This window comes from Apteryx mantelli, chromosome 3 (assembly GCF_036417845.1).
Source record: "Apteryx mantelli isolate bAptMan1 chromosome 3, bAptMan1.hap1, whole genome shotgun sequence".
Classification (NCBI taxonomy): domain Eukaryota; kingdom Metazoa; phylum Chordata; class Aves; order Apterygiformes; family Apterygidae; genus Apteryx; species Apteryx mantelli.
The window spans coordinates 18,430,828-18,447,821 of NC_089980.1; the positions used below are offsets into that span (position 1 = coordinate 18,430,828).

The 16,994-nt window shown below is 40.3% G+C and overlaps 1 protein-coding gene across 5 annotated transcripts in view; it reads right to left on the reverse strand.

Annotated features, from left to right (window-relative positions):
* Positions 1-14,957, reverse strand: part of AFTPH (aftiphilin) — a 48,600-nt gene extending 33,643 nt beyond the window's left edge. For all 5 annotated transcript variants that reach the window (XM_067292789.1, XM_067292788.1, XM_067292787.1 and 2 more), the window contains exons 1-2: positions 14,906-14,957; positions 1,543-3,406 (exon numbers count right to left, since the gene is read on the reverse strand). In XM_067292789.1, coding sequence (XP_067148890.1) covers positions 1,543-3,375 — 1,833 coding nt within the window. In that variant the 5' untranslated portion in view covers positions 3,376-3,406; positions 14,906-14,957. The remainder of the gene's footprint in view (positions 1-1,542; positions 3,407-14,905) is intronic.
* Positions 14,958-16,994: the final 2,037 nt, after the last annotated feature.

Here is a 16,994-nt window from a genome sequence, read left to right on the forward strand (position 1 = left end):
ATACAGACCATCCCCTCCCTGACCCTTCCCTCCCAATTTCTTCAGTCAAATTCAGTAGCCTTTTTCAAGTGGAAACAGGAACAGGAATATAGATTAGTTGCACCAATGACCCGAGTACTCTCCCCTCCTACGGACAAACGAGTAACAGAGTAGGTAACAACATTAAGTTTGTGCTTTCATCTTGAAAATGGAACCACACATTCAGGCGATCCCTGTAAATAAGCAGGGTTTTGCATAGGCACAAAAATCCACCCGCAGGTTCACTTGTGAGACAAATGCCTCTTTTGGTCTTGTGAAGCCCCTTTGAAGTCTGGTGTTTCAGCCACCAAACAAGACAGCAAGCAGGAAGCGCCAGGAGCTCAGGCTCACACCTTTTAATGTAACAAGAAGCCAGCGCTAAGCCCGAAAAGCTCCATTCCATCTGCTGGCGCCTGCGAAGTTCTAGCCGGTGCCACCTTCTTCTGAACAGCCGTTTTATCCGTCACTGACAGCCAGCTGAACGAGGCAGGGCTGCCTCCAAGTCTAGACAAGGCCTTGGAAGAAGGCACTCGCCTCATTTCCCTTCCTTGCCAGAAGAGATCCATACCTTTTAGATGCACATTATCACCCTTTCCTGCTGGTGCCACTACAGGTTTCAAAAAGACAGAGCGTACTCTAAGCTACTCATATGGGGTGATATGATTATAAAGAAGCATTTTAAACTCAAATTTTTGTTCTGGATTTTGAAAATGTAAAAGCAAATACAAATAAAAATGCGTGTGTGAATATATATACATACATATATGTACTTACATAACACATGCACATGTGTGCATGTATATATGTGTGCATGCATATATTATTTTTATATACATGTGCGGGTGTGTATATATCCATATAAATATATATACATAAAACAGGCACATAACTTGAAGATGACTTGTAAAGACCTAGCCAGTTAATTAGGAATTGTTGTGTACTTAGCAACTAAGGCAGAAAACTAAGGGGATGGGGGAAAGAAATTATTCTATCTACTTTACCCTCCCCCAAACTCCAGTTTAGATACAGCAGCAGCTATAAGGAATCAGTTTATTTTGCTTATTTTTAAATATATATATATATTTGGGGAATCAGCAACGTCAGCTTCCAATCACACCATTATTTTATGAAAAGACAACATCAGATCGCATAAAGAAGTTATATGACGTTACAGCCAAAGCAGCAAGTAAACTATGAAGCAAAGAAAGAAATATCACACACTGAAATGCTTATGATGGCTGATTTCTTCAGTCGTTTCATCTAAAGGAGCACATATAATTGCCAAAATAGAAGCATACAAGTCCCAGCATACCCTGACCATTTTTCTGCAGGAAGTAACAGTGCAAAAGATGCAAATACAGCATGCTATTTCACACCAGCCCATCTCACCCACCAAATAAATCTCTCCCACAAGGCAAACAAGGACTATCCAAACATTCTTTGTACACAAGAGCAGGAACCAGGAAAAGCTGTATGCACAGGAGCAGAACAATACTGAATAAACAGAACCAAAAAAATCCTTACCTGTACTGACGGCGCTGGCTCTTGAGATTGCTTACTGATAGTTCCTTGGGAAGATGCTAAAGCAAAACTGTCAGTCTTGTGGAATACTGGACCATCGATCCTCATAGATGCATCTGTCCTATGCGACTGCCACGTCTCTTTTCTGTGATGAGATTCACCAGCTTGCTCATCTCCAAAGGCAGCCCAAGAACAGCTGTCTTTTTGTTCATCTTCAAAAGCATTCCAGTCTGTAGTCTGGTTACAACCTGCTGAACTAAAGTCTGCAAAGTCATCAGAGTCCTGAAAAGCAACACTCTCATCTTGAGGTTTTGGCACTGAATCAAAGTCTCCAAATTCACTATCATTACCGTTTTCTACCTCAGTAGCATGCTGGAAGCCTAAGTGAGAATTTTTATTGGTAGCATCACATTCTAAAGTGTCAGCAGTCTGATTTAATTCAGCTTGATCTAACTTTTCTGGCTGCTGACAAACAGTACTTGTGTCCCTGAAGTCACCAAAATCATCAGTAGGTTCACTAACATACACAGGTTGTTCAGAAGTTCCTTCTAAAGCTAGAGCATTTATTGATTCTTGAGCATTAATAAAAGTGGGAGATGCACTGCTAACTGAGCCAAAATCACCAAAATCAACATTTGTGTCACGGGAAGCTGCAAGTTCAATTCCATGATTCTTAGTATCTTCAGAATCACCCAAACTTTCTCCTGCAAGATCATTGCTTAGACTTTCAATCTTATCAACTTTGATGTCCTCCGTTTCTGAAAAGTCATCATGCCTAGAAGAATCTTTGCCATTCTCTAGGTCATGTTGTTTTCTCCTCTCATTGTTTTCCCCATTTTCAGTAGTGTATATTGAACTTCCAGTTGCTTGAGGTGTACTAAAAATTGTGAATTCATTATCTTCCAGTGCTGTGGGACCCTGCTCACAACTCATTTCTGAAGTGCAAATCTCTTCCTCAATATGAGCTTCTTTTTCATATTCGTAGTTCCTATTAGATGTGAATCCCATCCTTTCAGTTCTTTCAGTTACTCTGTTTATTATGCTGTTTTCCTGAATGCTTAGAGAGTCTCTCTCATTAACACTGCATATTGTAGGCCCTACTCCTTCTGAGTGGATTGTTTTTTTGTTTGAGAATGTAGCAAAATCTGCAAAGTCTTCACCTGAGCTAGGCATTGAGTTCAAATTTAGCTCAGTACTACAGGTGCCAACAGTTTTTAGTCCCTTTGAGTCACTGATGCTGTCTAGATCTTCCGTTCCCTGAGGATTTGCAGGGTCCAATGCTGCAAATCCATTTGTTAGAATCTCTAGACATGGAAGTTTCTCACCATTACAAGCATCTATTTGCTCATCCTGGCTCACAACTGCTATATCAGTTCTAACGACGTCAGAAGAAAAACCCTCCAGTTTCCCAATGTTCTCTCTTTGTTCCCCTCTTCTGTTTACATCTTCTAAACTTATATCAAAAGCAGTACCTGAAGTTCTAAACTTAGATTTTTCTTTGCTGGTACTAGTAGCTGACATATCAGAAAGTTCTTTAGAGAGACTAGGAAGCTCTGAGACGCAGTCTTTATCTTTAACATTTTTCACAGAGGTGAAAGTTGCAATGCTAGCTACATTGTCAGAATAATCATGAAGAGGGATAAAATGATTTGTGGGTATAAACTCCTCCTTTGAATTACTGTAGTCTGGTGTATCAAAATCAGCAAAAGCTACACCAGCAGGACTTACACCAGAAAATCCTCCAAATTCTCCAAAGTCATCTTCGTCATCATCATCAGCTCCATTGTCTAGTGGCGGAGGGGATGAGGAGTACATTCGAATAATATCTGGTTCCATTGTTTAGTTTCACTTTGAAGTTAATGTATTTCTACAAAAGGAAAAAAAAGTATATTAGAATTTTAGAACTATATATCCTGTAAATAAACACAGTCATTTGCAAATAAATTAGTTGGGCCAAAACTATTTTTTTACTGCTTCATGTTTTACTTTAGAAGTGTGTACAGACAGGTTAGTGTCAATATTAGATATGAGAAAGGAACCTATGATATCACTACGTAAAACATCTGCAATGTTCACCATAATTCTTAACACTTCAACACAGACTGTGATCTTTCTCTACAAAGGAACCAGCTAAGGTTTAGATTAGAAGACTGGCAAAATACCATCACAGGCTCAGCTGAACCCTATGACAACTAACTTTCAGGAGCAGCTTTCACTGGATGTAGCACAGGTAAGGCAGGAAAGAGTGGAAGGAAGTAGAGGAACAGCAGATGACAAAAGTGACAGCAAGAATTCCCCAAACCGTTTTTCAAACCAATTCTTTTGTTTTAGGAGTTGCAAAGAATCTACCAGGAACAGTTCAGGTCTCTTGTAAACTACTACATGACCATATGCTCAGAAGACCATGCTGAAAGGCCAGAAGAACACGAAACATGTCTTGACCTGTTATACAACAAACCAAGGCAATTGCATTGAGTTTTAATCCAGTAGTTCTCCATTTGCTGTCACCAGTGATTCATAAAATAGCCAAAAATTATCCTGGTCCATCTTATCCCACAGTTATTTGCATGCTCAGATGATGTGTGATAGAAATTAAGTCACTTGATGGTTTACACCTTAAGAAAGTCAGGTACTTAAGTCACCTTCCAACAGTAGCTCCAGACTTCTAGAGATGTTTCTTTAGCTTTGAAACAGTGAAGGAGAGGCGGAAGGAAGTGCTACCATCATTGCTAGCTATGATTCGCTGTCCTACTGTTTAAGTCACTTTTTTCCAATTCATAGGCTTCTATGAGATCGCACTGTCCTTTGGATTTCCTAACTTTGAGCCAACGTGCACTGTCTCTGCAGCTGCTGTTGCCAGCCTGATTTATCTTACAAGCCACCAGTTGGGAAATGCTGTTATAAGCATCATCAGAGCCTAGAGCAGAACAAACTTCTCCATCAAAGCTTATCCTCAGAAGCAGAACGGAGCAAGATTATACATAAAATATTTATGCACAAATCACTAAATCACCCCAAAAAAGGTATTCTCATGGCCTAGATAGAAACAGAGATTAAGGAGTCCATCTTAGCATTGCAAACTATTATAGTAACAATCAAGGTATGAGTGGAGAATTTTTTCCATGAAAAAATGGTTTTGATTTTTTTCAATACTGCATGTAATAAATGCAGCAATAACTACTAATATTTATATAGTCACAATTGTACATATTGCTTAACCAGTTTGTACTTCCACCTTGCAGCCCCTTCTGAAAAAGAGAGGGATCTACAATACAGCTCTTTCCATTTCACTTGACATTTGTTTATGAATAAGTTGTAACAACATAATTAATCTTAACTACAGAAAAAGAGGAGAACGGAAAATACCTAAACTTATTAGCAAGTATTTGAATTTCTATTCACTAGAATAAGTGCAGACTTTGGAATACTGATTCTGAAACATAAAGACAAAAAAAAAAAAAAAAAAAAAAAAGAGTTCCTTAGCAATTCCAAAGCCTTTGGCAAACTGCTTTGTATACATACCGGAGCAGCATCCCACAAAGGGCATAACAGCAAGAAATGAAGCACTGCAGTTCTTTGCAGGCACAACACACCACAGCACTTGAGCAGCTGGCAAGTTTCCTTCTGCCAAACAACTCTTGGTATTCTCCAGGAAAGCTTGGTGTCTTTAAGGTGACTGTAACATACCTATAAACGACCTGCTTCACAGGCTTACTCAGAACCAGCTGTTTAACAAAGTAGTTGAGAGACGAGCTTTACTTTCTACCTTGGAGGCCTCATCTCGCAGGGCACGTTCCCTTTTACCAGCAGCAGCTAGACCATGATGTAAGTGTCATGCATGAATGTAAAGATCCTTTCCGAAATGACTGTGGAGTCTGCCTCTGAGTTCATGCTGAGCTTATTCCAACCTCTGTGCTTTCTAAGCTTCTGGATTTTCAAACCACTAAACCCGATACTAGCACTTCTTCTTTGTAACTACCAGAGCAGCCAGTGTTTATATCCAAATTTCCAAGATCTCCTGTTGTCAACCATCAGCACTAAGATTAAACACCAAACACATCTACAACTGTGCTCTGAATATTTTACTGCAGAGGAAGATCCATATGTTGCATACAACGATATGCCTGGCAGGAGGGAGCGATGCATCAGTGAAAAAGGAATTCACCCCCCTCCCGATTCCTGGAGAAGGGAAGGGGGTTCATTTGTTTGTTTTTTAAAGAAAAAAGAGTTGGTATATTTGGCTATACCAAATCCTCCCTTGTAATTGAATTTGAGTTCACGAATCTCCAGCTGAATCTCAGTAGGCTATAGCATAAATTTAGTATTAAACCTCTTGGAAATTAGCAAGAGCAGATACACCTACTTGGAAAGCTCAGCTGACGCAAGGCTTATTATCTTATCCCATGTGACAACAGCTGATGAGACTGTAAAGGCAAGAAAATATTTCTTGAAATAAAAAAACCCCCACAACACTATTTCAAGGATTGTGCTGACTGGACATAAACCATCATCCCAAAAGAAAAAGGAGCTTGAAGAGAAACTATGAAATGGCTGGAAAGAAGGAAGGAGAAAACAAGAGTCCTAAAAATAAGTAAGTAAATAAATAAATAAATCAGCTTCTTGGGAATAATACTGGAGGGTGGGATAAGTAGCTCCTTGATCAAGCCCCAGTACTATGATTCAAGGCACTGCAACCTTAACAGTAATTTTCTATCAAGTGATTAGAAGTTTTAAAATTTGAACAGCTTATTTCAGCAGCACAAAATTAAAACCAACATACCTCTTACATAGTCTTTCATAGGCAGAGATGCACAAGCCCTCTAAAACATATCTCTAAAGTCATTTTTAAGAAAGAAAAGATTTTAAAATAGAAAATGACAATTCTACAGACTGCTGATTCATGTTGGAAAGAAAAAAAAACCCACATAGGTAAATACACAGAAATTTGAGGCAGAAACCCAAATAAAACCCTTAAGTATTTCAATTACTCTCGAACAATTAGTCTATAAAACTGTATGTGATTAAAAGTCAAATGCTTGCACACCGACATAAGTTAAAGGCAGGAAGTTAGCTTTGCATTTTGAAAGCAAGATTTCCCAAGTCCAAAAGACCTAATCTTGAAGCTTTCAGTGCAGCATGAGTAAAGACCAACTTTAAATAGCTCCAAATGGATACATATCAGATTTTTCTTCTTTAGAAACAGTTAGAATAATCATCAAATCACACAAGCAATTATAATCAAGTAAAAAGGAAAAAATCTAGGTAGACATGTAACCAGCTTCCCCTCTCCCCAAAGCCTTAATTTTATTGATGAGGAGTCATGCAGCATGGAAAGAAGCAACTTAAAATTTGCTCCTAACTGGCAAAAACATGAGCTGTCAGCTCTGCACATAGAATATGATATTAAAGTACAGTCGTATCACTGAACTCACAAAACAAATAATTCCACATTGGATTCCTATGGCTTAAAGGTTTCTAAAATCTTGAGAAGTACTTTGTTCAGCTGCAACTCTTTTGCTTAGCAAAGAGGCGCTATTTCAGTGTAATGTGGTCTGCCTGAATACCATAGCTTTATGGATAAGAATTAGAGGGCAGGGTGCTGAGGGACCTCCTAATTTATGCACCATATAGGCCAAGATTACTTAAACAAGTTAAAAAAAAAAGTTGCAGTCATCACAGCTCTGATTTAACAATGAGGCCAGAACTGCTAACCAAAAAGTTTATTTTTTACTGCAGCTGAAAGACATATCCTAATAAACACTACAAATCAGAGGCCTTGGATAAGAGCTTTCAAGCTTTCCCATCAAAAAGAAAATCCATCTACATTTGTTTCACCAAAAGCATGTGTACAGGTTTGAGGGGAGAGAGAGAAAAAAAAAATCATTTTACATTCATGGCTTGTAAAAGTTGTTTGTCACTTGCCGCCTTTGAGATAACACACTCAAATACATTAATAACTGCTCCACCACCTGACGTCACGAGAAGAAATGGATCACAAAAATTAATCCTTAACCAGTACTGGGCGTACTTCCGCATATTACCTGTCACAAGAACAATTATACCATCTTTGTAGTTGACCATCTACTGTATTGCTACCTAAACCTCAGCTAAGGATAAATCATAACTCAAGCAACGGCAGAGTTGAGAAAGTTCTTGGGGGCAAGGGCAATCTAGAAAAACAAGCTGCAGCCTTCAGAAAACAACTGAAGTGAACGATGCGAGAGCAGCAAGCCATTGCACTGGAAGGGAAGTTACCGACAAGACTACTTTTCTTTCCAGTACGATGAATAAGAGGGAGGCAGGAAAGAACAACAGTAAGGGCAAGCACAGAACATGGATAACTTGAAGCGGCTGCACGAGGGCTGAAGCGGACAGCCAAAGCTCAATCAAACTTATAGAAAAGCGCTCTCACCATCTACAAATTTTCACTCATGCAACTTCTACCACACAGGAGAAGAAATTTCCTTCAATTTTCATTTCAAAGCACTTTAAAACATCACAGGGATGATTTACACAACAGCAGTCCAGCAGAATGACACTCTGCTCCAGATATGCTTCAAGAACAGTCGCCACAACAGGACCAAGCATTAATTGTAACAGACCATCAAAGCTGTGATCGGATTTTCAAATCTGCATCTTGTATTAGTTGAATTAGTTAAACCCATAAAAACTAACTGCATAATCAATTGCATGGGCTTGTGACTACAACTTTTTTTTTCCTGGAAGTCTACTATTTCAGATCATGTTATGCATTTTAATGGCCGAAATTAAAGAGCTCCAAAATGTATGATTCTATATTATATACATGAGCTTACAGTTTACTTCCTAATACAGTTTAATTTTTGTTTAAAGAACTCAAAAGGATGTAATACTGAAAGTTTAAAGGGGGGGGGGACAAAAAGAAGTCACGCCTCTTTTCCACCTCCCCTTGGCTGATCAATTACTGATAAAATTTTAAAACGGGGCATACTCCCAACATTCCTTATGATATAAGAAACAGAATGGGAATTTTCAGCATTGATGTAATTTTCCCTCAAAAAGAATTTCAGGATCTCCCTTCTTGATTTTTAAAAGCATTCCAGTTGCCAACCACAAACTATTGAACCAAATTGTTATCTTTCACTGCAACATTAATATGGTGAAAAAACATAGGCCTTAGAGAACAACAACTTTGTTCACTAAATCTTTTAGTTAATCCCTGCTTTGTCCTACATCTCAAATAGAGTATAAGAACTGTAACTGTGGCTTCATCTTTTGTAATACAGAACTCTATATCCAATTCAAATATTCTCGGTCACACTGTTAGGCTACATAATTTTGTAAAATCAGTACTTCAACTGACTGAGCCCAGACCCAACATATTAAATCCATTTATTTGCAAAATGTGATTTTATTCACAAAGTACCTTTTGAACAAATCTGTGACTGAGATGCAGCTTATCTATTTTCCTCCTCACTTTTGAGGAAACTGGCTCCAAAACTTAGAAGTCAGCTAACAAGTTAACATGGGCTTTTGCATTTATCTGTTCATTTAAAAACTCTGGAAACATGCAAATTTTAAACAAATGGAAGACACCAATTTTTCAGCAGTACACACAATAAAGATTCTTCTTCCAGAGAAATGATACCACTTTTTATTTGCAGATAACAGAGCAGCTATTACTATAACGTGTAATATATAAGAATCCAGATTTCTGGCAGTAGAGTTTTCACCTCAAAGTGAAGAATCTAAAAGCGTTTAACTGTTCATATTGGATTATTTTAGCCACAACCCCAAATTTACATCAACAAGTGTCAGCAAGGTTGTTTGAATTACAACAAACATAGTTTATAATATTAGAGTGATGGTAGATTTCCACTAATTCTTCATGACATTCCGTTGCCCAACATTTTCCAGGGGGGGAAAAAAAGTAAAGAACTACGCAGGATGCAGTATTCTGCAATCTTTTACCCATCTTCCAAAAAAAAAAAAAAAAAAAAAAAAAAAAAGCTGAAAACACTAGTTAACTTCTTGCTTACATGTGTTTTTATATTCCTATTTTGACATTCATTATGAAGGAATTTCATGAACAAATTTCAGTAATGCAGATGTAAGCCCACTGTTAAAGTTGCACTATAAACATAATTAATCAATAAAGTACATGTCAATAACTTAAAGAAAAAGCATTGCTGATTAAATTAGCCAGACTCTATTCTGTTACAGCAGGTCTTAGCTTACAGCTTTTTTCTAAGGTCAGAAGCAGTTAAGCATGTAACTCGAGTTAATTCAGAACACAAACACTCCACAGAAGAGAGAAAACAGAAATCAGTAATGTTGGAAAAGATGCAAGTAGTAGTTGACCTCAGGTTTTGATAGAGAAAGGATTTGGGAACACAAAATTTTATAAATCAAGTCATTATCTAGGTTTCTAAAACATTTACTATGAAGCCAGGGTACTTTATTACTTGCTTGCAGTATATAGGGGACAATATCTGCTTTCCTCACACAAGGTTCACATCCTTGTTCATTACGTTTCTGCAGAATAAGAGCAATAGTCTAACAAAGATGTGGCAGCAAAGAGAACAATGTAGTTACAACACACAAAAGCAGGTATAAATAGTTCCTTGCCTGTGCATTTGCTAAGGCAAAACTTGAAATAGCACGTTTGATTCTTACATAAGACCTAAAAAATTGTGAGGCCACAAAGAAAGAATATCTCTAAGTAAAGAAACATCTGAGACATAAAAACTCAAAGGAAGAAACTCTTGACAGAACAAAATATTTCCTTTAAGACAAATATTAGCAAAACAATAGACAACCTCTCAGTTGTGGATTATTCCGAGAGGAGAGCTAAGCAATGCCATCGCTTAACAAGATTCAGAAGAAAACATTCAATAACCACGAAAAGCACCATCAAGACCTTGACAACAGCAAGTACAATGATACTGAAATGCCTTAGAGCAAAAGCTTGCAATGGCAAGGAGATGGATTCAAGTCCTTAGCAGCTAGTATCCATTCCTTCCAAGAACATTTTAGCTGTTCTACTGCAAGGGAATTCCTCACGCAATTATTAAAAACACCTCAGTAAGGACCAGATTTAGATTCCCCTTTACAGCAAAATGTTGGCTTCCAGTCAGAAAAGCTGCCTTCTTCTGTTATAATGCTGCCTTTTTATTGACTTATTAACAATGGATAAAGGATTTACAGTCTCTCTGCAGTGCATCTTAGAACTTATTTCTAGAAGGGCTGTTGTAAATGAAGAAAGCCTGTGTTTTAAAATAGCATTCTTGCAACCAAAGCCCATTCTAGAAAGACAGTCACTGCCCAAACTGAAGTCAGTATGTTCCTAAATTGGTTTATTAAGCTTACTTCTCATTCCAGAAGAAATTACTGGTAAACAAAATACAGCAAGAAAATGTTTACTCCATAAAGCCTTACCAAAATCAATGCTTTCGATTCTGAATCCAATACTGTTAAAGCCAGAAGGTCCATTACCCATAGCAGGAGTTTTAGAACACTGTTTTTGCTTGGACATAGATGAGTTGAGGAAAAAACGTTCTCCAGTTCCAGTATGGCCAATGTACCTAAATATATATATATATATCATCATAAGCCTTAGTTCTTATTACCTAACATTTGGAATTAATCAATACCGCTGTACATTACTGTGGTTTCAGCAAACACAAAATACTCTAGACACCTTCTATTAGCAACTGTTGTACTGTAAAAAGAACATTAAAGTAACAAAACTCAGGAGACATCCATCAGGATTCAGGCGCTTTATCTCGGGCACCTAAGTCTCTGCCAAGCTGCCAGTAAATGGCAGGCATCCTCAAACTAACAGTTCAGGCTATATGAGATTCAAACTTCTGACAGTGCTTCCTCCCCTCACACTATTATTTGTTAGATTATATAACGAAGCAATTTTAAATAAAACATATACTTTCACTAGTTGTGCTGCTTCACTTTTCCCCATTTAGGCTAAGCAAAGGAATCCAAGGAAGGTTTGAAAAACACGAGCCTAAATGTTGCGTTAGTTCATGAAATTCTTTTTAACCAAGAATATCATCACTTCCTCAAAACAAGACCAGGTTATTTTATAAGTTTACTATGACCAAAAAACTTGGATGTTGCAACTCAGAACGAACTGACTCACTTTAACAGCTGCAGATAAAGATGCTGTCTGTATCTAAATCTGTAAACAGACATTGGGGAAAATGTTATGAGAGCATTTCTTTAATTCATACAGGCAAGCACATGTAGCCGGGAAAGCTCATCAGCTTTAAAATGTGGTTTTATGGAACATTGTATTTCTGTGTCCAATGTACAGTACACATCCATAAAATGTGTAAACTAACACAGATGTTATAAATAACAGAACACTTATTATCATTTCTTAAATTAATTTTTAAAACAGCTTTCAACTCAGTGAAAGAATATATTTGCATGTCACCTTGAAAAATGTTATTTGGGAATCTGTTCCAAATTAAGATGAAAAGATGCTGGATTAGAAAGTATGAAAATTAGATTACCTAAAGTCGACTGTTCTTACAGGTTTATTTAGACAGCAGTATGTTCTACACTGCCCATAAACCTGTCAAAACTTAATGTATCCTACAGTAAAGAGCAGATTACAATGGCCTAGAGGTGTATTATTATTTGAAAGGTTCTCACAAAGCTTGGCAGAAGGATACAGTTATACAGACAGAGCAACTCTAGGTTTTCCCTCCACTACTGCAAATTCTTGCTTGTTTAAGTGAACAAACATTATCTTCAACATACAAAACACAAGCATGTGAGAAACACAAAGTTTCAAAAAAAAAAAGAAAAAGAAGAACTAAGTCAAAGACCAAGAACAAATGTATATCATCCATCATTTATCTCATATTAAAAAACACAGTACAGGAGGGACATCTAATACACCAAATAGTAAGAACTATTTTCCATCATCTTCCAATGGACATATGAACTTGAGGTCTCACATTTCTTTCCCACAGGTACCTCCAAAACCTATTAAAGCAAACAAAGAATTTGCCTTCCTTCTGGCTGTTCCAAAACAGGATTCTTGGACTTAAAAGATCTAAAACATTTGCCTTACAGAAGCAGACTCACTAAGTCACCTTGCAACTGGTGCCAATACAGAAACAGTCCTTGCAGTACCAATCTAAAACTTTAAGTGCTAAAGACATCAGAATCCAAAAAAGTCTCCTAGAAATGAAACTGTCAGTTTTAAAACAAGGCACCGTTCAGGTCTTTTTTGTGCACAAGAGCAGCCTGCACAGTGTTTTCTGCACAAAGGAAACATAAAACTAACAAACAAAATTTCTGAAACTTAATGATGAATAGGATCTGAGAAAGACACTTCGCCTAGAAGGACTACCCATAAAAGTTGAGAGTGTTTCGAGTCCCTACAAAAAGGTTACCATGTCACTGCACTGAGGCATTCACAAAGACATGGTTTAAGCTGTCAGATAGTACAATAGCACAGAAAGGAATGAACACTTTGTAGAAGAAGATAATGAATATCTGAAAGATGATTATGCTGTTGAGCATAGTGAAAACAAGCAGATCTAGCACCGGTTTCTTTACCACAGCTTTTCCAATATCTATCACTATCACTATATATTTGCAACAGCAAGGAGAGCTCTATGAATATTTCAAAAGGAAAGGGCAAAGAGTTGACTGAAGCCCATCTAAGCTGGCCTATTATTACCACTGTGAAAGACAAGTCTTTGAAAGTACTTCTAGTTTCAGAAAATGAATTATTTTATGTAATTAGGGTGTTAAAAGACTGGCATTAACTTAGTAAGTTACTAAAGCAGTTTTTAAGTATAAACACAAGATCACAGGCTTATCTTAACAGAAAAAAATGTAAATGTAAAATCACCTGATTCACCACAAAATTCTGAATTCTGTAGGCTTACAAAAACCTCTGTGAAATGAAACCATGATCATGGAGAAAAATCACAGTCCAAATTGAAGCATTCAAGCCCAGAGCCTTCAACTGCTTACTTAGAAACAAATTAAGGAAGTCAAAAGCAGAGGTCATACTATCATATGACCTTAAAATGTCATACAATGTGTATTTTACACAAACATCATGTGGAATGGAAACACCATATTCACATTACCTTTTCTGAAGTCTCTTTACCATACAGCTGAGCGGCATTTGAATTTACATTTTCATACCCTCGCATTTATACTGTTTATTTTCACCTACATGAAAGGGATGTTTACTGGAGAAAACAAATAAACAACCCCCCCCCCCCCAGCAACCACAGCTACTTCACCTCTTCCTCCCACCCCTCACCAGTAATGTTGTATTTCCCCAGCTTCAGGAACAGGAACTGCTACACTTAAATTTTAAGACAAGTTATCTATGCATAAAGTGTGCATACAAACTTCTGCACCTGCTGACGATACAACCTAACATTTTAATGCTTAAAGTAGGCTAATTGGTTTCCAAGTCTAGTTCATACATCCAGAGACTAAAACAAGAAGAAAGCACTTCTAATGAAGTTCAACCTCTAAGGACAAGCCCAGTTAAAACAAAAAACATCATCCAGCAAATTCATTGTACCACGAATTCAAGTTAAAGAAATCAGCTCTGAAGAAACACATCATGCTGCAAAGCCGACACAAAAACAAATAACTTTTTGCAGCCAACGCAGTACAGCTCCCATTAATGATGTTTCTTCCACTAACTCCATTCATTTATGGACAGAAGTTTACTTTAACAGAAGCATCAAACTTCTGAAAGTTCCCAATTTCCATGCAGAGGAGCTGGAAGAAGGGGTAGCCGCCACCAAAGAGCTACCTCGCTCGCATGCCGAGGTTTAACCCTTTAGTTAAGAAGCTGCCTTCGCGAGGAAAACAATCATTTTGGCTCATCAGGTAGCCGCTGGTAATGGCGAACGGGAGCGCCAACACTCAGTACGATGAGCGTTTCAGCAGCTTTGCCCCGTTGCAGAAAAGATTAAAAAAAACCCAAAAAACAGAAAAACACGAAACTCGTGTCATTTCCAGGGCGATCTACAGAGGTGTTCGGCGACCGCCACCCTTCACGCCCGCTGCAAGGCGAGCAGAGACCGAAACCGCGGCGCAGCTGAACCCGGCGCACGGAGCCGCCGAGCGCAGCCCCAACCGGCGGCCGCCCCCGGGCAGGAGCCGCTCGCCACCAGCCCCCCGAGGACCTCTGGGGCCGCCGAGGCCGCAGCGGCAGCTCCCGCCCGCCCTTCCCGGCGCCGCCGCCGCCGAGGGGGGCGGCCACGGGCTCCCCCGCAGCGGGGCGGCGGCGGCGCCCCGACAGGCCCCGGCCCCGGCGGCAGCGGCCCGGCCCCAGGCAGGCCCGGCGGCGGCAGCGGGCCGCCCGCAGCGCGGCTCTTACCTGCGGGCTGCGCGAGGGGCGGCGGGGCCCGGCCCGGCATGGCGGCGGCGGCGGGGGGGGGAAGGGGGGCGCGAACGGTTATCTGTGGCCTCCCGCGGCAACCGCCATCGCGGGGGGACCCATGTCACGGCGGCAGGAACCGCGTCGCTGCGGCCCGGCCCCCTCCCGCCGCCGCCGCCGCCCACTTGGCCCAGCGCCTCCCGGCAGACACCGCGCCGCCGCCCCCGGAGCGGCGTCACTTCCAGCAGCGGCCGGGGCGGGGGAGAAGGAAGAAGAAGAAGAAGAAAGGGGCAAAGCGTTGCCACGGGCAAATGAATAAATAAATGAATAAAACTGCCGCGATAGCGCTTCCCTCGCTAAAAAAAAGCCGTTAGGGAACAGCGCGGCGGAGCGGCGGCCATCTTAAGTGCTGGTAAGCGCCTTCCGCCGCGCCGCCATCTTGGGTCTGGGGTGAGGCAGTGACGCCATGGCCACCATGTTGGGTGCGGGCAGCCGCTGCCGGCGGGCGGCCGTTACCGCAGCGTAACGGTGCCCTGCTGCGGAGCGCTGCTGCCTTCCCCGCGCCTGAGGGGAGCGGGTCGGTGTGGGGAGGGGGCTGGCGGCTGTTAGCGAACTGTGGGCGGCTCGGGGGAGAGGGCAGCCCCCGTGTGTGGTGTTTGCCCTGCCCACACATGGGGGACGTGAGAGGTTTTAAATTTTATTTTATTTTTTAAGGGGGTGTCCCGCGGAGTTCTCCAAGGTGAAGCGGGTGTTGCCCGTCTTCGGCGCCTGAAGGGGGGCGTTCAGGGGCCGTGGCCTTACCGAGCGGTCACTGTGGGAGGGCGCCCGTGGAGGTGGCTTGGCGCTCAGTGCCCGCCGAGAGGCTGGGAGGGAAGGGGCACCTCCTAAGAGTACCCGAAATAGAAATGCGAAATTCGGGCAAACGGGAGCTGCATCTCAGGGCTGGCCAATGAATGGGGGTATTAAGTGGTGCTGAAAGATGGCAAGATGAGAGCTGTTGAAGGGACTGTGCTTCACGCGTGGAAATGACGTTTTAGCATACCACTGAGGTGAGGACTCAGTTCTTCAGTAGCTAACAAATCTTGCTTATGCCTTATTACTCTGATGTTCAGGAAATTCATGGTTTCATTTCTCACTCTTGACAGTTCAGACAGCATTTCTGCCTAGGTAATTGTTTACTGCAGAGTTTTGTCTCTTTGAAGTTTGCTGGGGGGTTGGGGGGATCTGATGCTGTATCTATGATCCCAAAATCATGTTTCCAAATCCCTCTCTGGAACAAACTGCATATCACTATTCTACCTTTTATGTCTCTTTGTGACCGTGGGGTAAATTTCCTGAACATCAGAGTTTGCAAACCACTTAATCTGAGTGGAATCCCCAAGGGCCTGTCTGCAGCAAGCTGAAACCTCAGTTAATAAGCATCAGAGTCTGGCAGAGTTACCATCTTCAAAGAGTAGTTTGGTACAAATTTGTTTCTGGAAAATGAGATTCATATGTGTCTACACTTCTTAGAGAAGACGTTTACATAGTCTAGCTGAATGTGTAAGTGCAACAACAGTCAAATCATGCTGTAGTTGAACTGGCTTCCTCAAAGTTGTATTTTAGTTTCATTGGGTTCTTGAGTGTGCAGGCTCCATAGAGAGGAGCTGAAAAACTGTGTCAAAGAGACATACGGGGAGTATGTATTTTTTATATATCTTTTATTTGATCTTTTGCCCAAAGAGAGAACAAGCAGGCAATGATTTGACCTCCTCATAAAAGAAAGAACATTTACAGCAAAATCAGTAAGTAAAGTGCTGAAAAATAACAGAACAACACACAAATACTTTTTTTTTTCCCCTTCTGTTTTCTGATACCTGTTTGCACTGTATTGGTAGATATTGCCACAACTCCAAGCACATTGGGTATTTAAAAATGCATAGCATGGTTTTAAATAATGTGCAAAGCCTGCCATATGTCCTTTGACTGCAGTGAACACTGTACAGCAGTTAAAACATGTACTAACTACTATACAAATTAAAATAATAAAGTAGTAATCAAAGTATAATATTAAAGCTTTGTTCCTACAGAGACTTAAGCATATATTTAA